The sequence below is a fragment of the Pyrgilauda ruficollis genome, unplaced genomic scaffold (assembly GCF_017590135.1).
Source record: "Pyrgilauda ruficollis isolate IOZ18807 unplaced genomic scaffold, ASM1759013v1 scaffold14, whole genome shotgun sequence".
In the NCBI taxonomy this organism is placed as follows: Eukaryota; Metazoa; Chordata; class Aves; order Passeriformes; family Passeridae; genus Pyrgilauda; species Pyrgilauda ruficollis.
The window spans coordinates 8,882,590-8,906,474 of record NW_024512543.1 but is presented as its reverse complement, the minus strand read 5'-3'; the positions used below and the strand labels follow the sequence as shown (position 1 = coordinate 8,906,474).

Below are 23,885 nucleotides of genomic sequence, written 5' to 3'. Positions count from 1 at the left end.
GCAATACCATGAGCTGAGGCACTTCTGTCCCAGATCAGCCCCACTGCTGAACCTCAACAAGGAACTGCATGGCTTCATGCACTTCCCAAGTCCTGCTGGTTACTAAGAAAAGTAACGTACCTTGTGGAACTCTGTTAAGATAGAGGTTCCAGTAAGTGGGTCTACACAGGAGCACCAAGGAGGATGGCAGGATGCACAAGAACTTGACTCTGTGTCCTTGCTAGTCATTAGATTGCTAGGTCTAGTGTATTTAATACAAATTCATGACTTAGCCTGGAAGTCATTAGCCAAGGGTGCATCACTGACAGGAGACCCAAGCTGAGCAATTGTTCAGAGCTCTGTAGGACTTTCTGCCCCGGTATCCACTCTCAGTTGAGAGGAGCCTTTACACCACCCTGGCACCCTAAAGCCATCGCTCTTAGAGCATCAAAAGGCAACTGCTTCCTCTGCCCCAGCAAAGAGCTCACGCCATGCTCGCTGTGTCAGGGGTGCCTGTGTCAGGTCAGGTATTGCCAGCTTGCCCTGAGACACAGAAAACAGGAAACAGAAGCCCCCAAACTGGCATCCATTTCATGTTACTTTCTTTACAACAGCCTCCAGCAGTCCTCTGCTGCTTCTGAAACAAAGATGGTATCTTTACTAATGGTTACTGATGGCTTCTTCTTTCCTCACAACTGGCCAAATCTTTTTGAACTCAAACTGTTAGCACCCACAACTGAGGAAGAACTTGTCACAAAGCTAAGGAAGGCGTAGATTTGTTCAATCTACTGTCTTGTACTTTAACCAAGCATGCCCAATTCTAAATATAAATGAAAACAATGAACAGTCATTCCCTATTTGTCACTCAGTTTTACCCACCTTTATCATTTCAGTTGGGAAAAGATGCCAGAGTGGATGAATCCCAGCCTACTTACAAGGTTTCCTGAAGGAAGCTTTTCCCTTACCTTTCTTTGACTGGCCTGATGTGTGTGTGTCATTCCCAGTGCTACTACCTGAGCTGCAGCTCTTTGAAATACCACCATCCATATCCCAGGCACTGAGAGAAACCTTGCAAATGTGATCTTCCTCGCCTCCACAAAGCCTTCTAGATCACTTAGATGTAGCCTCCCCTCCCTTTGACTCTTTACCCCCACAGATCCAGCCCCAAAAATTCCATTTACCAAGTGAAATAATTTGGATGACAGCAAAAAGAGGGTTAAAGACATTTATAAAAAGTTTTATTTACAGACCTTTCATTGCCTAAGCATGAAACTCTCCAAATGACAGAAGTCACAATTTCTGTAACCTATGTGTACAAAGTGCATGTCTTTCCCCTTTCTTCTCTCTGTAGCAGAAGATGGGGGTAGGGGAGTATCTCTTTTTCTTTACACCTTTATGCCCCAAGACAATAGGAGTAACAGCTGGGTCAGACTGAAGCGAACAAGACCTGTTGATGAGTGGGTTATCCACCAGGCAGACTATGAATAGCAGTTTGGAATAAAGTAAGGTTAGGAAAAGTGACTCTTTGTTTACTTGTTCAGTCTGCCCAGTGGATTCCCTGTGGAAAAAGAACATAAGATCAATGCCCCAGGGAATGAGAAGGAAAGGTTATTCAGCTATTCATTAAATTTATTCACAGACTCAATACAACCACTTCAGGTTTCTCAGGTACATTTGACTCAGTTTCTATTCACAGCCCTGTTGCTGTAGGCTCAAACACAGGCTCCAAAACTGAATCTGATTATCCCAGTGGGAGACGACTCCTGTACTCCCCAAGCAGTTAGTTGCGTAAGCTCACATATAGCCCCACACTATCTGTGTCAGGCAGGGATGAAAGGTTTTGGACAGCAAATGAAAACAGTGCCAACAGCAGCCCATTGCACAGGATGAGCTACTCAATCTAATTCCTCTTGGAAACAGCCTCAAGAGAGCACCTCCTACAGTACCACTCTCCCTTGCACTCTTTGGCGGCAGGCAGAGGCGCTCTGCCAGCACTGTGCTGACCTGACAAGTAACAGGACCCAGCAAGGAGAGTATGGTTAAGAGCCAGGAAAGCTACACAATCACCTCGCTAGGCTACAACGCACCAGCATGAACCAAGTGGCAACAAGGAGCAGGGGGCAGGTACAGGAGTTCACTGTGTGGAAAATCAAAACACAGATGCCAATACAGAAAAGACACAGAATGGACACTGGACTCTAAACTCAAGGAAGTCCCACTTCAAGGAGCTGATGTGTAATACATCCTCTATCAGTACGAGGCACTGCACAGGCTACACACCAGACACAGGCTCCATTTGAGAGCTCTCAATCAGGGAAGGAAATGCTGTGGAGTGCTGGGCCCAGCTGCAGCTTCCTTATTCTCTATTCTGAGATACTGCTTTGCTCATATCAAGGCATGATCTTTTTCTCTGAAAAATTCCTCCTTCTCAGAGTCACAGAATCAACTAGGTTGGAAAATACCATTGAGATCATTGAGTCCAACCTGTATGACCTAACATCAATATGTCAACTAGACCATGGCACTGAGTGCCACATCCAATCTTTTCTTAAACACCTCTGGGATGGTGACTCCACTACCTCCCTGGGCAGCCCATTCCAATGCCCAGCCATTCTTTCTGTGAAGAACTTTTTCTTAATGTTCAACCTTAACTTCCCCCAGTCCAGCTTAAGACTTTGTCTTCTTGGCCTGTCTCTAGTTGCCTGGGAGAAGAGACCAACCCTCACCTGGCTACAACCTCCTTTCAGGGAGTTGTAGAGAGTTCCTCTTCCCCAGACGTCAAACAGCTCTGAAGCCACCCATTCCAGGCAATAGCACTATGACTCACCTCACAGTGGCAAGGTTCTTTTGCAGGGAAAGTTTTAAGTGCCTTTCAAGTGTATCTGTTCTTGTGCTACAGCTGACCTTCATTTTGTTTCCATCCCACATAAGCATTACCTTGATTTACTCAGAAACAATTCCTTCCTCGTCAGCCTAATGAAATACTGAGTTTTCCCTGTTCTCTCGTAGGATGGGTACTCTATTTTTGACATTGTAGCAGCTTCCTTCTTAACTCCTACTATAATTTGAATTAATCAGCATACATCACTACCAAGTACTATTGCTGAGAAAGGATGCTCACTATTTCTGAGATGTGCAGATGCTGATTCCTACATCAATGCACCAACTCATACACACTGAGCCATTGTCAGAAAAGAAAGATACACCTGGGAGTGAGCAAGTTGACAGAATGTTCTTGCCCTCTTTAATGTGAGCAGATTTTGGGCATGGCTGAGAAGAGATTTATTTGGCTCTCTGGAGACCAGAAAGCCAAATATTCCCAAGCACAAGTAATGCAGTGCCCTTCTGTGGCAGCTATTGGAATTACACAGTTATATGAGAGCTGGATTTTCTGCTGCAGATCTCAAGTTCCAGTCCCTCTGTGACAGCAGCTCCTACTCTTCTGGTCACCTCTTCAGCACTCTCTCTCTTCACTTGCAAGGTGCTTGTTGCTGGCTGTAGGAGAAAGTAAAAGAGAGAATTTGCCTTGACCTCCCTTGTCATACTCAAAAGTTGACAGAACATGTGACTAGCTCCTTGCCTCCTGGGATCTGCAGCATTGCAGGCAGATGACTGGACCTGCTTGCTCTCCTGCTCTAGCCCATACCCTCACCAGATGGGAGAACCTGGCTGTGAGCCCACTCTGTGGAAGGAGAAGCAGCCTCACAAGAGCAAATGCACCAACAACTGTGCTTTGTGACAGCCCCAGCAGCAGGGCACCGCTCTCCACCGGACAACGGAGCTAACAGCGTCTTACACAAAATCCGAACGACCAGCAGGCAGACCACTGCCATATTTCTGGGCTGTGGAATTACACTTAGGAGCCTTACACATCCCTCCACAAGGAAGTCCATTTTGTTCATTAAAATGGTGGGAGTAAAGATTGAGCCTTATTAGCTTCCAGAATCCCGTAGTTTAAGCCAGATCACACTAGGAGGTACTCACAATCACAAACTCTTTCCAGAGATCTCTGAAGTAGGGAGGCCTGTCACTTTGGCTCGTTTGTACAGTTCTTCAGGACATGGCTCTTCCGCTCCCTCGTGTTTGCGTTTTGGAGAAGCCTGGTCTGCTTGAGACAGCCTCACTGCTGGAGAAGGAAGAAGAGTCACCACAATGGCTCCCCTGTGTTTAGATGGCCTCACAAGTACACCCAGGCCTAACCTGCCACAGAGCTGGGAGAAAGAATGCTGCACAAGCAGAGACATTTGGTCACAGCCTCCCTGAAATCTTTTACCACAAAATCTTTGTTAAAAGCAGAATTAAGTCACCCCAAACACAAAAGTATCCTCCTTTGACAGAGGACAGCTTAATTATACCTGATTAACCCTACAGCAAACTGCACTTCTCCTTTAAGTGGCTGCATATGATCCCATACAGGCAATAAAAGATTCACATTAATGAACTCCTATTCTTCAGCCATTTTAGACATGAAGGCTCACTGGGGACTTCTGAAGAGAGTGTAAAGGAATGTGAATGTATCCTAGCTACACAGCCTCTTCTTATCAGAAAAGGATCCTCTCCTGCCTATGACCTTTAACGTGACATGCAAATCAAAAGCATACAAATAGCTCCAACTCACCTGTACTGGTGCTGCAGCCCTGCCCTGAAGCTGAGTCTGTGACCGGGCCACTGAGATCTTCCACACAAGAAGGGACGGATGCCAGCAAACCTAGAGAATGGCAAGAGGATCAGAGTTAAGAAAAAAACCACAGCTGGGCTGGGAGAAGCTTTTCACAGAAATACTTTAGTGATCACCAACCAGCACAGCCATATCCCAAAGCAGGAAGAGTTCAGAGCTGCACTGACCCAGTGCTGACTACAGACACACACCGTGATCCAGCTGTCCATTTATTTAGAACACACTGCTTAGGTTTTCTTACAAAGTGAAGAATGGACCACTGGTGGTATATAGATGGTGCCATGCTATCAGCAGCTCTCAGACCAAACACTCCACTCTTAACTGTCCGAGAACATAATGGAGCCCTCCCTTGAAACCAATTGAGCAGATTTGGCAGGCACTGCTTCCTCTTGCAAGGACAGGCCAGAGAGGCAAGTAATACCTATTTGAAATCATGACCTTTCCTCCCAGCATTTTATCTCCTATTAAAGACAAACTTTTGCAATTGCTGGTACTTACAGAGGCCCCTATAGCGTGACAGCTGCTGGTAGATCTGCTTCATGCGCTCGATGTTCAGTCGGCTGGTCTCTGCGTGATTCACCATGGGTTTGGGGTAGTCCACCCCAATGATGCACTTGGCTGCCTTCTGCACAGACTCTGGGGCATTCCATGGTTCGTAGATGTAACGTGAAGGGAAACCCTTTAGTTTGGGCAGATACCTCCTGCAACACAAGCAAAAAGCAGTGTAGCACACACAATGCACAGAAAGTGCCATGCACCTGTGAGCCATGATTGACTTAGCTTACGAAGATCAGCTCCAGTTAACATCACTTACTTCACATAGTCACCACTGGGGTCTGTGCGCCGTCCGAAGCCCACAGGACAGTAACAGTGGAAGAACTGCTGGAAGAACGCGCTGCACGAGAGCCACATCCAGCTGCCCGCGTTCACGCTGAAATCTGCATCCAGCAAGAGTTCATCAAACACCTGCAGCAATTGGAGGAAAAGGCACTGAGACCTTCCCTGGGGAGGACTTTGTGGCAGTAGGACCCAAGGTGCTATTTCAAATGGCAGGCATTGAGCTATGAGAACAGAGCAGCAGCACGGAGGTGATCTGCTGGCTGAAGTCAGTTGCCTGGTCAATGCGTCTCACTTCCTGACACTTTCACTTAGGAAGGCATGGTCTGCTCACGCTGATTAAGTGCTGGCTTATCTCTCATGCAGCTACAGACTAAATCACTACCTAGTGTTGCAGCAACCTTTGGGTATTGATCCTAGCCTGGCAGGCATTACGAGTGTAAAGCACCAACCTTGGGAAAGAGAGGATGCTGCACAGAAGAACGTGCACCAAAGCAAGAAGAAAGAACCCCTCTGAAGGTCCCAGAGCACACTACCACTGAGAGGCAGAAAGGTTTCCGCAGTAACTCACTCACATCCAAGCACAGATGCTAGACTTTAGGCAGCACTTTCAATTATGCTCTTTGTCAGCTTTGTGACTAGATGCTCCTGCCTCCACTTTTTGTGTAGGGCAGTATGTACACTGGGTAGGTTCAAGCTGTCTGTCCTTTCAGATGGCCCAAGAGGAGGGTCTTTTACCTCTTTCCTTGAGAGACTCTAGACTCAGATTTCAGTCACAGAGCACTCCCTGACCGGCACCGTGATGGAATTTATAATGAGGAAAAAGGTCAGGTTAAGAAGTGACATTAAACTTGCAAAGAAAACAGATGGACTGAGAGAATTTTTACAAACCCACCCCCCGCCTCCCCCAAAATAAAAGGCCCCCAAAACCCTAGTCTGTATTTACCAGTGGGTCCCAAACACATTTAGTTATGGTTACTTGAGGCTTGTGACACAGTCAGAGCCTTGCAGTAGAAGTCAGAAAGAAGTCAGGTTGTTGGCTGGCCAAAAGCCTGCTAGCAATTCCTCTCTTCCATGCACCTTTCACACGTGAAGCAAAAGCCATACCTGTGTGCCCATCCTTGCAGCAAGTGCCAGGGAGACTTTGTTTTCCTTGTGGCCTCCTGCAAATATCTGAAAATGGCAGGACTCACCCTGACTCCTGACTCCCAGCTGATCCAGAGGTCACCCCTGGTCAGGAAGCAGGCCACCGCGTGTCTGGCCAGATGGTGGATCCACCCTTCTTGTCTCAGTTGGGTCATGATTGCATCAATCCAAGGGAAGCCTGTCTTGCCCTCTGCCCACTTTGCCAAGGCTTCAGGGTTCCTGTCCCAGGGGATCTGTATGCAGATGGGATTCCCCTCCATGCGATCAAACTTTGGGTTGTTGGTGGCTGCTGTGTAGAAGAACTCCCGCCACAGCAGCTGTCCGTACAGAGAGAGGGGGGGTGTGCTGTTCCGCTTCACCTGTGGAGAGGGAGCACGGCTGGTCACAAGCACACAGGGACTGGCTTCATGAAGCTGAGCTCTGAGGCACCCATGCACTTACGCACATTTCCCAAGTCAGCTACTGACCACTGCCATAAAGGAGCTCAATGCCAGATCGCCCCTTAGCAGAAAGCCCAGATGGTAAAGTCAGAGCACTGACAGGGGTCACTCAGTACAATGACAAGTGACTGGAACAATGTGAAACTAACTCTAAATGGCTCTACATGGCTCATAACACAGAAGTCCAGACTGAAGAACAAGGTACCACCAGATTTAAGGCCTGTGTGTGTGCATACAGGAGAATTACTTTCTTACCCAAGAGCCTCCTCTTGTAGTAGCAACAAACTCAGCCCAACAATTAAATGCTAGGGAGGCAACTTATCTTTTCCACCAATTCCAGCACACTCTGGCAACCAGCATCATGCTATATATGCTCAAACCCCACGTGCCCTCCAGGTGAACCTGTTGTCTTACCTTCTTATACAGCTCCCAGAGACGATAGTAAAACAAGCGGCAGGACAAGCAGCCAAAACGCAGGTAGGGACTGAGTCCTGTAGGGCTGGCCAGCAAGGAATTGGCATTCATCCTTGGTCTTTCGTAATTTGCAACCCATGCCTAGACAAATTCAGGAGAAATGAGCCAACAATCCCTTGCATTTGTGGGATGCTGCTAAAGGCAAGCCTATGTGCAGGTGGTGAGGCCACTCACATCTGACAGCACAGTCTCTTTTATTTACTTCCAACCACTGCTGGGAGAGGTCTCCAGCAGGCAATCCCAACCCCATGCCTCATTCAAGAAATGCAGAACCTTTGCTCCAGGATTTAAACCAGTCAGTTATTTTGCCCAAGAGGATTAATTTGCTTTGCATACAGGAGCTAACAACCTGGAGGATTCCTAGGGATACAAGCTAACACAACTGTTTATGTCCAGGTATGTCTATCTCATTTCACACACTGAAAAAGTAAGCTGGGGAAATTCAGATGCTTTTGTGGAGCATTATGTTGATAATTTATTCCCTCTTCAGCACAAGTATTTATGCTTTGATTTCCACAGCTGCCATCAAGCCACCCAGCTTGATGGATTAAAGAAGTACAAAATGGTTAAAACTGAGCCATGCTTTGGCAGCTGGGTCACCTTTCATTACTTTGAAATTGTTTGTGTTGTGCGCTATAATCAAAAACACCAGCCCCATTGAAAAAAATCTGATTATTTCAACAAGGGGCTCAAGGAATGCCAGCCAGTGAGACACCCTGTTAAGATGCTGATGGACAAGGGGAAGGCATTCTTTTATAAGCATGTAGTTCACTAATACCTATGGTAAAGATAAAAAGAGATGGTATGCAGTGTGCAGCAGGGAGTGAACAACTTAACAGAAGAACTTCCAAGTTTGCCCTCCTGTAAAGGAAACTGAGAAGTAGAAACAAGGAAGAGTCCAATGTGCTTCAAACAGCAGCATAAATAATATACTGCTCTAAATTTCTGGACCTGAGGAAGCCCATGGGCTCCCTGCTCCACACAAAGATCACAGGAGTATGCCAACAATAGCACACATTCCTTTCCACAGGTGAATGCTAAGACTACTGCTAGGAAGAGCAGGGAATGGGGTAATAGGCAACCCTACATTTTTCATTTGGAGGCAGTCTGCAAGAAACACCATTTCAATAAGGGATTACCTTTCTTTCCAAGTGTTTATCCAACCGTGCCAGAGCTTCTGTCTCCCCTCCTTGCCAAACTGCAGGGGCAAGACCATCTGTAGGAAAGCCTGAGAGAAAGAACTTTGTAAGATTTGAAGCCATGCCTAGACAAAGGGCACAAATACAGGATTATGCACTAACAACAGCAAGACAGTACATACTACAGCTGCCTAATGTGGCTTACTTGCTGCTCTAATCCTTGTACAGCAGGCAATATGGGGAGAGCCTGCTCAGGACACCGCACTTCAAGGGCCTCTCCCTGCAATGCCACAGGCAGCCTTATGGTGACTTTCCCCATTGCTCACAGCCAGCATTCTCTCTGGTGTGCCAGCACTACCCACAGGGCTCTGCTCCAAAGGCCAGAGCAGCTGGCAATTAAACACCTGCTTCACAGCTCTGCCTTACAAAACACCTTGCCATCGACATCAGCAGCTCACTAGATAGCCCAGCTGCTCCTGGTGAGGCTCCTATTCTGCTGAGGCTGGTGCTGGGGAAGGCCCTGGATTAGTGCAAAAGAACCACCGCAAAGGGGAAGCAATAATGCAGTCCCCCCTGCAGTGCTTTGGGCAGACAGAGGAGCCTCCCCTGGCAGCAAGCAGAGCAGTGTAAGGTTACAGGGAGTCTCACATTTGGTTAGACATTAAAGAAAGTAGATCCATGCAGGACTGCAGCCCTTAGGATACTCCTGTTGTGAAGCCCCACGCTTTTACACGACTGCTGAAGCTGTGCCTTAAGGTACCAGGAGATATTTCCTATAAAGCTGGTATGGAGCCTCCAGTCACAGACACACAGACAGTACTCTGCATTATTCCTTTCTTCCCTTGCATTCAGACTCACTTCCCTGATGTAGGTCTTGCATTCCTTATGCCTCAGCTATTCATTCTCCTTCTTCAAGTCTTACAGGACTGTAAGGCACAGCAGGATGAGTGAAAGAAATTTTTGTAACATCTTTTGTCTTGCTAAGTTCCCAAATTGGTGCCGCTTGGCAATAACAGAATGAAATTATCTAAACCTGGTACACTGTTAGTTTACCTCTTCAGGTCTGTTACACAACATGCCTGAGACTGCAGTAGGAGGAAAGCAGCTGGTGAGGACATGAGATCCTAGTACAGTGGTTACATGCTCAGTATAGCAGAGAGCACAATGACAGATGCAGAGCACTTCAGAGCAGTGCTAAAGGGGATGCTGGGCATCAGCAGCAGTGCAAGGGACACCAGTGTGTTATCACAAGGCCCGGCACTTGCTGGAAAAATTAGGGCATACTATGGCTAGAGGCAGCCCATGTCAGGTGAGAACATGTGCCAGCCATGGAAACAGTTCCACTAAATCCTGTTTCAGATGGCAGTAGTCCTTGCCTTCACTCTTGACACATACCCAGCTCTTCCAGGGATGGGACCCCATAGACATCGTCATGGTTTTCCTGGATGTCCACTTTACATGTTTCCATCTGCTGACTTATTACAGTGCTCACTGGCTTCTTTGGGAGCTCCATACGGCTAATGATGGCCTGGAAGCGCTTGTAGGTGAGGGGTGGCTTGTGGCCATTCAGCTCAATTATTCTGGAGATAAAATAAACACGGTGAAACAACACAGCCTCACTACCACAGAAGACACAAGGAAATGACATCCAAACTGGACCCTGCTATCTCTGCTCAGGACAGCCTTTCACTTTGGATACAGAAATCCTTATAGACGTACATTTCACTTGATGCATCCCTCAAAGGGACAGTAAAATCAACCAAACAAAATTCTAAAATACAAAACACCATATACTTCCTCATCTCCATAGGGAAAATAAAATCCCTCAAAACAGCTCCAGCTGAATCAAGCTGAGCATCATATCTCTCTCCTGGAGCTCCTCATCAGACCTCTATATGAAATCTCTATCTGATTACTGCCTGTCTCCCCAAGGTGGCAAATCCTAAACCTGCATCCAGGTCCCCTGACACCTTGTGATATCCTAATCTGATTCTGACCATACTTCCTTCTTGTCTGACACAGAAGACTCAGCCTGTTAGTGACCTCTGCTCCACCTAGCTTGGATGAGACAAATCCCAGTTTGCATCATTTCTCTCTCCCTGTGATTAGAGAGATCACTATCCTCCTCCATGCTATAAGGTCACGAGCAGCCCTGTCTCATGGTACTGACCTGTGTCAGATCACACTATGGAAAACGACAGTCATGGTTCTCCATTCCTCTACTTCACCAAGCATCCACAGCCTGCTGAGGCCATGCAGTCTTATTTTTCCTGGGACAGAGAGCTTTAAGAAGCCCCCTAGGCAAGGTAAACTTCCTCAGGCTGAAAGATGCCATTTTTAATCCCTCTCCTGCAGGAGCGGAAGGAGTTAACAGCAAAGCCGACAGCACAGGGATCGCCCGCATTACATAAAGCGGAGGCAGGCAACCCCACAGCTCACACAGGAGCTGCAGCATAGCAGCCTTCCCCACCCATTACAATCAACAGCTTACGCAAGGGGCCGGGCTTAAAGCCGAGTGTTCCGGCGGCGCCATGTGCCGCCCTTCGCCCGGGGCCGCACGTGTGGCGGGGCGGAGCGACACGCCGGGCCCGGCGCTCCGCACGTGTGCGCCGCGGTGACCCCGCCGCACCCGCGGCCCCGGCCGGGAGCGAGCCCTCCCACACGCCCGGCCGAGGCAAGCGGAGCCTTCCCCACGGGCAGCACGGCCGAACAGATTAAAAATGAAGTCGCCTGCAGTCTCCTCTCGGTTTTCTGCTTTTCAGTGGTAAACACTGGGAGATAAAGACATTAACGAACAGGGCAAGGAGGGAGGGAAGGCCATCGGGATGTGCACAGAGTGCAAAGTACTGTACATTTTTAGTGCCAGGCTAAAGCAGACATGGCCACGGTGTGGGCACAGCACTCTGACACAGACATAGCCACAGACACAGATATATTTGCATTTGCCTTACAGCCAACACGTTCTGTCCTGCATCGCCACACCAGAGCGCATCCCCTCTGCTTTCCTGCATGCACTTTTTTGCTGTTTGTCTCCATGTTCCACCCCAGTGATGGCAAGAAATGACAGAACTCATGAATACTATCCTTCACACTCTTCTCTGTGGCTGCTTTGTGAGTCCCCAAACAAGACCAGCCAAAGATCCCCAGAAAATTAGTGTTTCCACTGGATGAGAAGTGAGGCATTTCCAGTTACAGCACTCTAGAGAGGCTCACTTGTTTCCATAGGAATTCAGAGCTTGGAACAGAAAATGTGACAAACCTGCGCTGTGTTTGCCCTGAGGTGCTTGTGATGGAGGCAGGGAGGCAGGGAAGCTACTTCTTCCACACTGCCTCTTTTTTCAGTCCTGCTGAAGCTGCCGTTGAGTCTGGGATCCACACCGTTGTACAAGATCCACAGCTAAAACTTCTGTGGACAGCTAGCCACTTGGAGCAAATCACTGTGACCAGCAGATGGATGCTAGTGTCTGTACTTGAAATCCTCAAGGATGTGAATATGAGTGAAATTACCTAGTACTGCTCCTGAATTCCTAAAGACTTATTGGATCTGGGACACAAATATTTTAGGATAGGACTAGGACAAGTTGCACATTTCACAGCACCTGACACTGGCAACTGCCAGGAAAAGAAGTACTGAATATTGGATATTGCACAATATGGGATATTATTCTACACTTACTGGGTATTGTAGTACTGTTCAGCCTTCTGTAAAAAAAGGTGTACAGGAAGCTCCCCAAGCAGGAGTCCTTTCCTTCCTCATACTGACCTTCTAATCCAGGCCACACACTTTCACAAAGCTTTCAATGACAAAAAAAGGGAGGCTCCTCCCCAGGATTTAATGCCCCCACTTCACCCATCTCCCCCAGCCTAATTTGGCACATGCAGCAGTTGTTCTAGTTTTCTTGAAGTGGAACAGAGAATCACTGTATTCGTCACACAGAACCTAACCTTAGTTAGTGAGCACACCCAAAACTGGCTGTGCTACCAAACTAGCAATATGCTGCCCAGCACTATCTGACAGTAGTACCTTCATGCCAGAAGTTATGAAGGTCTGTTTGACCATCAGTCATTTCACCTCAGGAAAGCAGGCAACCCAAACCTGACCAAACAATTCCAGCACTGCTATGATTATAAGGTATCCTACAGTCACCTGTGACAGCAGAGTGTCTGCAGACTCGAATTCACACCCTCACAGGTGTCAGCTTCTGAATCATCTCCACAGCAGTGTCCCTGCAGGATGGCTAATGGGCTTAGGAAAGCTGCTGGCCTCAAGCACCTGACACCTCAGCTCGCTTGCAAACGACAAGGCTGGGTTCTGGCAAGGGACTGAACGTGCTCCCCCGCTTCCTTACGGGAGGAAGAGCTGGCTGCCAGCACTGGGCATGCAGGCTGCCCAAAGCACCCCAGTACCAATTCACATGGACTGTTTCGTTAGCTTTGCCAGCTTATGCAATTGCTCTGATCCAAATCCCCGCTCCACAGAGCTCATGGAGGGCTCTGTTGAGAACAAAGGGCATTTCTACAGATTCAGAGGGGAGATGGAGAGATAACCAACTGATCCGTCCATCCAACAGACACTGAACAAAGAACAAGCAATTCGGCTTCCACAGAAACACATACTGAGAAGATGAGAGATGAAGAGGTGACTTGATGACAGGCTGGGTATCAGCAGTGGGGGGAAACACCTGACACCAGAGCACCGTGCAAGACAGGAAAGGGTAACAAGATGTGGCAGGCAGAAGTTTGAGTAAACCTTCTTAGAAATAACCCACCTTTTTGGCATAGTGTACTGAACTGCAGAAGCACCAAGGCATGCACGTTTCCCCATGCTTGGTTCATTTAAGTTAGCATGTGCTCCTATGAGAACACATTCTACTGTCATTTCAGCCTTAGGCTAGAGTATTTGAGGAAAAGATGATCCTGATGTGTGCTGCAAACACACAAGATCACAGTGTTCTTTTCCAACCTAAACCACTCCCACTGAACAACCCAGCCTGCCTGGGATTACAGAACCACAGTGCTGACCGTAAGCAAACACACTGCAAAGGATTTAGATCCTAAGGAGGAGAAAACAGTCAGATCCAGGGAAGAGACAAAACAACCCGCCATCTAGAAGTTGTCAGACAGAGTAACTGTCAAGTAAAGGCTTATGAGCAGGCTCAGCTGATATCCAAGAAATCATATTTTCTGTCTGACTTCTACAATCTGAACATTGCCTATCTTGGTTGGGAATTCCCAGATTTTCTTAGGAGTATTTACCAGCACTCATGTTCATTTTCTACACCCCTCTCCTTGTTTTGGGGAAGAGGAGGTGAAAGATGCTCTGATAATCACATGGCTATGCTGGCAGTGCCAACAAAGGGCACATTGTAATCTTCCTACTGGGTAAAACTGGTCAAATTCACAAGTTAACTGAACAGGCTCTTGGCAAATGTTTAAAAGAAGCTGGTGGTACCAGGAATACACTGCAGGGGACAAGAGAGGTGCTGGATTCATTTATGTAGGAGTGAAAGATTAGTCTAAATTGTTTGAAACAGGGCTGACAATCTTGTCAAAAACCTGATGAAAGAAAGAAGAGAAGTAGGATGCCACCACCAGGTATTATTAATACCTGTTAATTATGCAGGAAAAACATTAGGGTGAGCATAGGGACAGCACATACATGCTTCTAAGCACATAGCTTAGAAGCTGGAGGGAGAGATACTCTGAGTCTTCCAGGAGAAATACAGCATCAAAAACTATTACCACCTGCTGAGAAATCTCAGAGATGCCAAGAACCAAGAAATGTCAGAGTAACCGGACACCTCAAGTACATCCACACAGACTGTCTATCACACCCCATCACATCCCAAAACCCAGTTTTCTATTTGCCATAAATGACTGCTCCATGAAACAAGAAATCAAGAACCCACAAGAAGTGTTAACTCAATCTAGTCTTAGACAGTGCTAAGGTGTAGCTGCAAATGTTAGTTATCACTTGCCTGCTCTAACTGTGACTTTAGCATGCATCAATTTAACACCCTCCAGGAGCAATAATACCATACAGATATGAAAAACTATTTCTGAAAGATCACAAGAGTCAAAACAATTAAAGAATAGCATCAGCTAAGACAGAGGCAGAATCTTTTGGAAAAATGAAGACAAAGATAGAAACCCACCAAACTTTGGTAGGTTAAATAAAAAACCACAGCCTTCTTGCATCTCTGAATCAAAATGAAAGTTTAAGAAACCCTTTAAAAAAAGTGTAAGTAATAAAAAAACCCAATCAATACCATCCTCTTTACAGATAGTCAAAGCTATTTATAGGCCCAAGAGGTGATCAACTCCTTAAAGAAAGGAGAGACTGTAAGAGCACAAGAAAACCCCTGCATAAATTTTTGCAGATGTATTCACTATGGAGGTATCTAGGGAGGTTAGACTCTTGGGTTTTTTTTACAAAAATCTATCAAATGCTGTGACAGATTGGGATACCACCAAAAAGTGCCACAAAACAATGCTATGCTCGAAAAGCTTGCCAGGGCCACCAAATATTCACCCAGAAATTGTAACAGACGTCATGAAATACAAAAGCTAATAGCTGCTTGCTGCATGTAATATAAAACTGTCCAAATACTATGGGGGAAAAAAGAAAGTACATACCACTCCAGATTTCAAAAGCATTTCAGGGGCATCAGAGGGACAAATGAATAGACTGATGTGAACATTAAGCAGATGGGTAGAAAACACTAATGGAAACAGTGAATGCATGGATATATGCAATATGTTGGAGGGTTAATTTGGCCTTGGCAAAAGGGAAGTTGTGCCTGAAAATCTATTAGAGACATTTGAGCCTGGGGCAAGGGAGATTTAGTTGATATATCCTATGTGAATTTTGAGAAGTCATGTGACTACATCCCTCACTGTAAAAGTTTAAAGAAACCACAATAATTCACAATAAATGAAAAGGTTCATGCAGACAGAAAATTCTTTGATTTACAGAATTAGAGAAGGAATCTATTTTTCCAGCAGGAAGAGAATCCTACACAGAGCTGAGCTAGCGCTTGTGCTGCTCAATATTTTTTACAAAATATCTGGGAAGGGACGAAGAAGAGCATGATGATAAAGATTCCTGACGCAATAAGCTATCTGGGATAGCTAAAGATAAAAGGCAACTTAACAATTTCCCTATATACCACATAACCAGCTGCCAAAAATATCAGATGAAATTGCAGTGTTGGTCATGTTGTTTCTCCATATGCGATCTTTAACTTATTTATACAGTAGCAGCCTCCCAAATAGCTATGACCGTTCTGGAAGGAAGCCCTGAGACATCAGTTTAATGTTCAGTAGCACTCAGAAAAAACAGAAATAATGCTACTGTTAAGAAAAGACAGGACACATTATAGCACTCTAAAAATCCATGTTGCTTTTACATTTTGCACTCTCGTTGTCATTTTCTCCACTGCTCTCCACCTCTAGAAATACCTGGAAGTATAAAGAAAGTAAAAAACAAGAGATTTAGAACAGATTCCACCTGAAACTTTCCACTTTGGAAAAGACACAGGTGACATGAAGAAGAATGTGATGGCCATTGACATTGGAGGGGTGAGGATGTAATAAACTTTGGTAATAAACATGGACTTCTAATGCAGAATTAGAAAACAGCACCTGCTCACAAGACAGGTTCAAGAATCCTCCTCACTCCAGAGACAAGCATTTCCACACAGTATGTGCTAACTGCAAAGGTCCTTCCATAGGAAATTATGGATGTTAAAGATTTATAGGAGAAAATCTACATTCAGCATTATTGGCACAAGTCACATCAGAAAGAAAAGGGGAAAAAAGGGGGAAAGAAAAAAAAAGCAAGCAACCTGTAAGAATAGTACTAAAACACTGTACTGACTTTGAAGTCAAGCATACCTTAGAGTCTTAGCTGAAAGACATTCACTACCATTTAAAATCACATGTATATAGAGCGATTATACATATAAGTAAATATATAAAAACTCAACATCAAAACAACCAACACAGCAAACACACAACAAAGAGAAAGCATTCAGATTTTAGAAAAAGGAAAGTTTGCTCCAATCTACCTTGCTTTACTTCTTCCAGCTGTCCTGACACATCCATCAGTTAAAAGCCCTGCTTTCATAACCTGTGTGAGACAACAGCTCAACTACCTTTATTACAATGAAGCAAAAAAAAAAGCAGTCCATACATTGAGGACATGCTCAAGGAGAGCAATCAACAGGACACAGCTGAGCAAATTAAATGACACTCAAGTACAGAGTTTAATAAGCTTGAGGCAACACCTTTCTGTACATTCACGTCACTGTCAGCACTTTGACGTGTTCTAATCAACAGTGGAGTGTGTCAAGTAATCCTTATAGGCTTGCTCAGGATGTCAGTGATCAGTGTAATGGAACAGACTGAAGTCCCTGCAGACACGACAATCCCAGCCTAGCCCTGGCAGCACCTCTGCCCTTTCTCTCCCCGTACCTGTCCAGGTCATAGAGGGTGTGGGAGTTCTCTATCACCACCTCCACACCAGCCTCCTTGGCCAGTTTGATGATAGCTGCATCCCTCTCCTTTCCAAACGGCTCCGAGTCATATTCAAAGGTGAGACGAGTGACTCCCCACTCCTGCAAGAAAAACAATACACCCAGCTGTCAAACAGAAGACTATTTCTAACCAGCACAACTACAAATTAAGATTTCAGAATTCCTAAGCAGTTTAAAGTTCTGGAAGCTTTGAGAGTGTTGCTGTGAGAAACAGCAATCTGAATTTGAGATAAGCAAAGAAGCAACAATTTTATCAGCTCTAGCAAACACCAGATCTCCTATGCAAATTTGTAGATGTCAAGTCTAAAACACATCAGAGGAGTTCAGTTCTTGTCTGTTACTCTTCTTAGACTTCAGCTCAGTTCCTGAGCCTATCAATAACACGTTTTGTTGCACATGCTGTCCTGAAGTAACCTTACCATCCTCTTCCAGCATTTGCAGAAAAAGCATTTCAGAAAACTCTTTCAAAAGAAGTTCTGCTCAACCCCATGTGTTTTTATGTGGTGACATTAAGTAAAACCAATACAGTCTAAATTTTTCCTGATATCTCTTTAAAGACATCACATAATAGGAAACCAATGTCCATCCCAAACAGAAAGAAACAGGAAACTGAAGGACATAGGACAGTAACTGAGTGAACCTTTCTGGTGTGCACAGTAGAGTATGATACTGCAATTCAGATTTAAAGTCCTGCCTTTTTGGAGTTATTTTAGAATTTTAGTATTATAGAATGGTTGCAGCTGGAAGGAACCTTAAAGATCACTTCGTTCCAACCTCCCTAGTCAAGCCGTGCACTTATTCTCATCTTCATAGCTTTAACAGATCCCTCACAAATGACATGGCATAGGCCTTATGAAAGAGCACTCAGACTCTTCCAGGCTTTTCTAAAGCACAGACTGTTCTCAAAGTCTGTGGCCTAGTTTTCCTCAGGAAATGAATCCTATGAGAAGAGGTTTAATGGTTTCCACAGCGACTCTCCCAAGACATCCATCAAGCAGAGCAGCAGCCCACAGACTTGTTTAGCAAACACAACCAGAAATCTACAGACATTTAAAAACACCCTCACACAACTAAGAACCACATTCTGCAAGTGAGACAGTCTGAATCACCCCTGTATACACAGGAGACTTTCCTACCTGCAAAACAGAAGCAAAGCACGAAGAACAAATGTGGTAGTTCCCTGAAGACCATTAAAAATAATGCCAAAGATGGGGAAGCAGAAAACAACTGTACAAGCCACCTACATTTCTAAACTTGCAGACTCAGCCCTAAAATTAATTTTAGGAAGGAAAGAGAAATTAACAAGTTACGTACCAATGAATGTACATCTTAAAGAAATCCTCCACCCATTTTTCAAAGTAAGAACAAGACAGCATCCATAACTCAGAGCAGGGGTCAGACAGACATTCCAGGCCCTGCCCTGCTCCTATTTAACAGCTTTGTTTTAAACTTTTCTTTCTCCTATAATAAAGCCAGGAGCAACTGGAGGACTTGGAAAAGATGGACTTGGTCTCAACAGAATACACATTACTACCTTGAAAGAATGGAATGAAATAAAAAGCCATTAGGCTTACAGGGATTGTAGGTAAGCATCCAACACTTTAAATTCAGGTATTTCCTATAGTTTTGAGAAGGCCACTGCTCTGTGTGAAGCAGCAGTACACAGGAAGCAGAGTACAACCAACTAGAAAACCTTTTACCTGTATGACAGTAAATTGCTGCAGATATACAAAAGTCACGACTGATAACTTGCCTCTTATTATCTAACCTAGAGCAAAGAAAAACTGTAGGGAAAAAACACCAAAGGGATTGTGAAAACACTTCAGTGAACAAAGTGCACTTTTATAGAAGAGGTAAAACTACAGATGTTTATTCAGAAGAAGTGAGACAAAAAACTTCTGCAAAGGTTAACACATTGCTAACAAGTGCACTTGTCACGGTATCCGTACACAGCAGTGCCTTTGCAGTGACTGTTAATGACAACACAGCTCAGCTACTGGCAGAGAGAGCAGAAATTACATTAGGCCTGAGTGCTGCAGTAGCAAATGTCACATAACTCTCCTCTTCACAAAAGCTGACAGCAAGGCACGAGCTGCTGCTAATTCTGTGTTCAGTGCAGCAGCTCCGGAGAGGCTTCAATCCTTACCAAAACCATGCATTTATCGTGTAAGAGCATAAACTTCCCTCTACCTTTTTCAGCTCTGTTACAGTACATCTGAGATATTCATCAGCTCACCTGCCCAGACAAAACAAACTGCAACAAAAAGCAGTTCTGACTGATTACACAACCAAACTTCAGACTCTGCCAACTAGTTTTTGTTCTTTAACCAAATGAGCATTTTTCTCCAATAAAGTTTTAATTATCCTGTGAATACCCTGAACTAAAGAGGCATGAACTACTATTAGCTGGAACTTACTTGCAGATCAAAAGATAAAAATAATCCAGACTCTGAAAAGGCTAAAAGCAGCACATAGTTTGTGTCATGTGTTAAGATGCAGAAGCCAAAATAAGTATCAGTGCCCCTTCTCATCTGCACAGTTCAGTTCCTCCTCAGTACTAACTGCGCTCCTCCAGGAAATACATATCAGAACCATTTCCAGAAGGAGGGTACATATTCAAGTTCACCTCTCCTTCTCTGGCAGCTGATCTATAGTAGGATTTGGGGGACACTGGTTCTGTCAACCATATGTAAAGCACAGCCCACATAACACCCCCAGCTCATAAGACTATTAAGAGCCATGTTTTTTTGTTTTGTAACACTATCAAAGACATTGTCAAAAAGCTTCAAAAACATTGGGAAACACAATCTTAGAGCAGGATGGAGAAGAATGACACTGTAAGAAAAGCTCTGATATTCAAGGAGATGCTCTTCTTAGCCCTGACATCTGCAGCAGTGACATATCATATTGGAAGCGTACCCCACTAATTCATTATTGATCACCAAGGTAACTGCATATTCCATGTCCTAAACAGTACATCAGCAGGAAACTTGGACCCAAGCTATATCCTGCTGCTGAGGTGACTAAACTGCAGTCTTGAACAGAAAAAGAAAAGGAAGGTCAGCTAACATAAAAGTGCCTGAAATTTGAAATTTTAACACAAAATCCCACTTGCAATTCACATACAGATCAGTACTTTCTTCTGCTGTCTGTAAAGGTCTATGGACACAGCAGTCTTCCTAAGTAAAAACTGCAATGAGAAAATTGCCAGAAGCTCTCAACAAAGAAGGGTCTGTGTGTCACAGTGCAGCCCTGTGAGACGTGACTTACAGAAACAAAGTTCAAGACCACCATCCAAAAAGAGAAGCTTGAGCACCCTGATAGTAGGTTACACCCTACAAATACATTTCTTTGCAAGTCTGAGTTCAGGTGCAGATCTGGCTCCCAAGCAGGTCCTTATAGATAGTAGTTAGTTAGTTGTAGTTAAGGAGGAAAGTTTTTTATAATGAAGAACTAGTTATAGTTACAGAGATGCTGAGAGAGTCACCAATTATTAGGGAGTGAAAGCGGGTTTAGCACCAGGTCACAATTTTTCTTCATTACGCTCCAAAAAATTATTCTCTTACTTTAAAGAGTCTTGGGAAGACATCTGTTGGCTGCCCTCGCACGACAAACAAGCGAGAGTTCAGTTTCCTTAAACTGTTGTCCAGATCTTCCAGGGACTGGAGAAGAAATCTGCAGAGAAGAAACAACAGCAGTTAGTGTCAGTCAGATGGGTTAGAGCTAAAAGGCAAATGAGAATTTGCATGGACCTCCAGCAAACCTGCATCACCAAATGAAACTGGAAGTTTGGACAAGAACCAGAAAACAAGTACTCATATTTACCTCTGCTCTGTCCAACAACTTTTATGAGATTGCAGCACCAGCCAGCTCCCATTCACTCATATGCAATTTGTGCTTGTCCAGATCTAAGAGGCTTCCAGGATGTTCTTCCTACTGCAACCTACTTCCCACATTCTCCCTCAGAGGTGGGAGAACACCCTTGTCAATTCTTCTCTCCACATTACATGGAGAAAGCACAAACCACATAATTCCCTACTGTACATTTTTTCACAGGTTTTGGGGCAAAAAGGGATTTTGCATAAGAAGCAGAAAAATTTTGATGCATTACTCCAGGGAAAGTAATGAAATACTGCAAGAACTGTGCAGGTTTTGCAGTTCTAGCTATAAATACACCACGTCACAGCAAAGAAATGTACTCTCCTAGATCATCAGTAGCACAAGACTGAGCACCAAGATCTCCTGAAGCAAGAATCATCTGTACTTTGAATAACTGCAAAGAGAACTGCAATTCACCTTGCACCATGAAGGCACAGAGATGAGAGCATACCAACACATTCTTCTATTCCCTCTCACCCCAAAACTCTAAAAAGCCACATAAGTGCTTTCTGCATTTAATGGTATGTCTTACTGATTCCCATTAAGCTGTAAACCACCAAATGTGTAATAGTTGCTTTCCCAGTCACACATCACCCCATCTACATAGTAACTTCACTTTGTTTTATTTAACTCTGCAAAAGACACCAGCTTTAAAACTTTAGTGTCCCCTCAGCACCTGGCACTGCTGGCAAACACACAGCCCTTTGTAAGTGAGCCTGCCAGCCCTTACCTTTTCCTCTGTCCCCCATGCCCACTCTGCAGTGGGATCTGCCAGAACTGCCTCAGCTCCATAAAGACCCCTCGCAGCCAAGGAAAGCCAAGCTACTACAACTGCACTGCAGAGTGGCAACTTCTCTTTCCTCAGCTGCACCGCCCATAATGGAACTGTGAGCTTCCAGACAGAACAAGTTGGCTCTGCACTTCTGGAGGGAGAAAAGGGCGCAGGTTCACAGAAAGACGTGCACTCTATCACGAAGGAGAACACCCAGAACTAGATCCAGGTAACCTAAACAAACCACTCCCTGAGGCCCAGCCCACTTTCCATTTGTTAAGTACAAGCATCAACTGTCTGAGGTGTTCTAAAAATTTTAACAAGCGCTCATCCTATATGGCTCACACATGCCGGGCAGTTAAATAACAAGAGTCTTTCAACAAGATAACGGTTTCCCTCCCTTCACAACGTTGGTGGACACAAACAAGGATTTAACAGATCAGGAATTAATCTGTTGTGCCACCACTTTGGTTCTTCCAAATAAGGACAGCCAGCAACAACAGCAGCACGTGAAAGGCATTTCTGTTTGCTGCTGTCTGCAGAAAGTCTGGTCTATGGCAAGACCAATTCAGATTCCTATAACAGAATTCACAATTTTCTGCACTTTGAATAACTACACAGAGGTAACTTCTGCACATTTACAATTTTTAAGCCATCCTCTGCTGTGGGATTCTAGAAACATACAGATATGACCCATAAAACCCCATTCCTTGAAATGAAGCTAAGGCGCACAGCAGAAGCAATCAATTACAGCTAGTTTCCCTAGTGCACAGCCCCGTGACATTCCCAAGAGCTCTCAAAGCATCTTTAGCCAGGTGCTTGTCTGTCGACTTCCTCTGAGGGGGCAGTGGGAGATCTACTTCACTTGTATGCAGGGGAGTCTTGCCCAGGAGCATCCCTATCTGGACTGGGGTTCTAAATGTTTAGGCTGCTGAGACCTGACACAACAGCATTATGTAATGTTACTGGCTACAGGTACATGAGGTCTTGATCTTTGCACAGACGAGACTCATGCTCTACACTTTTCCATTTGCAGAGATGAGGAAAAGCCCATTCAGTTTCACCTCTAGTTTCTCAGCAGCAGCCGATGTGTATTTCGCTAAAAAATCCGAGCGATGGGCGGAACGGAGCTGCGTGCGCACATGCCTACGCGCCCGGCAGCCCAAGGGCAGAGGGGAGGCGTGGTCCACCCACGAAGCTGAGAATGCTTTGCCCTCGTCTCTAAATTCAAGGAAAAAGGTTTCCCAAAGCTAAGTGTCCATCGGTTGCTGCTCTCATACACTCGCCGCACTGATAAAGTCTAATGACATTACATAAAATCGAAGGCATCCTCCCACACAGTCAGGCAGCACGGCTCACAGAACCGCGGCGAGGCCGAGCGGACAAGGCACAGCCTCTCTCCTGCAGGAGGGCCGGGGGGAGCAGTGAGTGGGCTCGACACGGACGCGTGTGCTGCTGCGGCCCCACCGACACGGCCCACACGGCGCCCAGAGCGCTCCGGTGCCGCGGGAGCCTCGTCCCGCACGGTCCCACCCGCGGCCCGCAGGCCCGGCGCCACTCACCGCCAGCGGTTGATGCCCACGGCGGAGGAGGCGGCGAACCAGGGGTCCAGGATATAGATGCAGCGGAGGGACGTGGCGTCCCGCAGCGCTTCCTGCAGCGCCGGGTTGTCGTGGAGCCGCAGCCCGCGGCGGAACCAGTGCACGGAGCGGCACAGGGCCGGCGCCGGGCCCAGAGCGGCCGCGGCCGCCGCCGCCATCGCCGCCGGCGTGATTGGCGCGCGCGGCGGCAGCCAATCAGCGCGGCGGGGCGGGGCGGGCGGGGGCGCTGTGCTGCCCTCCAGCGGCCGAGGCCGCAGCTGCCGCCTGAGGGGCGGCGTCGCCCGAAACCGCCCCGGAAATGTCGCTGGCACCCCCAGAGAGCGACCCCCGAATTTAGTCAGCAGGGTTGGTCGCTACAGGTCAACGTTAAAAATCTCCATTGCAATAAAAAAAGAAAAAACAA

The 23,885-nt window shown here is 45.9% G+C and overlaps 1 protein-coding gene across 2 annotated transcripts; it reads right to left on the bottom strand.

Annotated features, from left to right (window-relative positions):
- Nucleotides 1-1,195: 1,195 nt before the first annotated feature.
- CRY2 (cryptochrome circadian regulator 2) lies at nt 1,196-23,644 on the bottom strand. 2 transcript variants are annotated; one of them, XM_041459832.1, is made up of 12 exons: nt 23,444-23,644; nt 20,797-20,905; nt 17,169-17,311; nt 10,089-10,273; nt 8,694-8,782; nt 7,495-7,635; nt 6,688-6,999; nt 5,472-5,623; nt 5,156-5,358; nt 4,598-4,687; nt 3,964-4,105; nt 1,196-3,474 (listed from the first exon to the last, which is right to left on the bottom strand). In XM_041459832.1, the coding sequence occupies exons 1-11, from the start codon at nt 23,638-23,640 to the stop codon at nt 3,966-3,968; spliced, it is 1,761 nt and encodes a 586-aa protein (XP_041315766.1). In that variant the 5' UTR covers nt 23,641-23,644; the 3' UTR covers nt 1,196-3,474; nt 3,964-3,965. The 2 variants fall into 2 exon arrangements, with proteins under 2 accessions (XP_041315766.1, XP_041315767.1); XM_041459833.1 differs by having other exon boundaries at nt 3,964-4,102.
- Between the last annotated feature and the right edge of the window lie 241 nt (nt 23,645-23,885).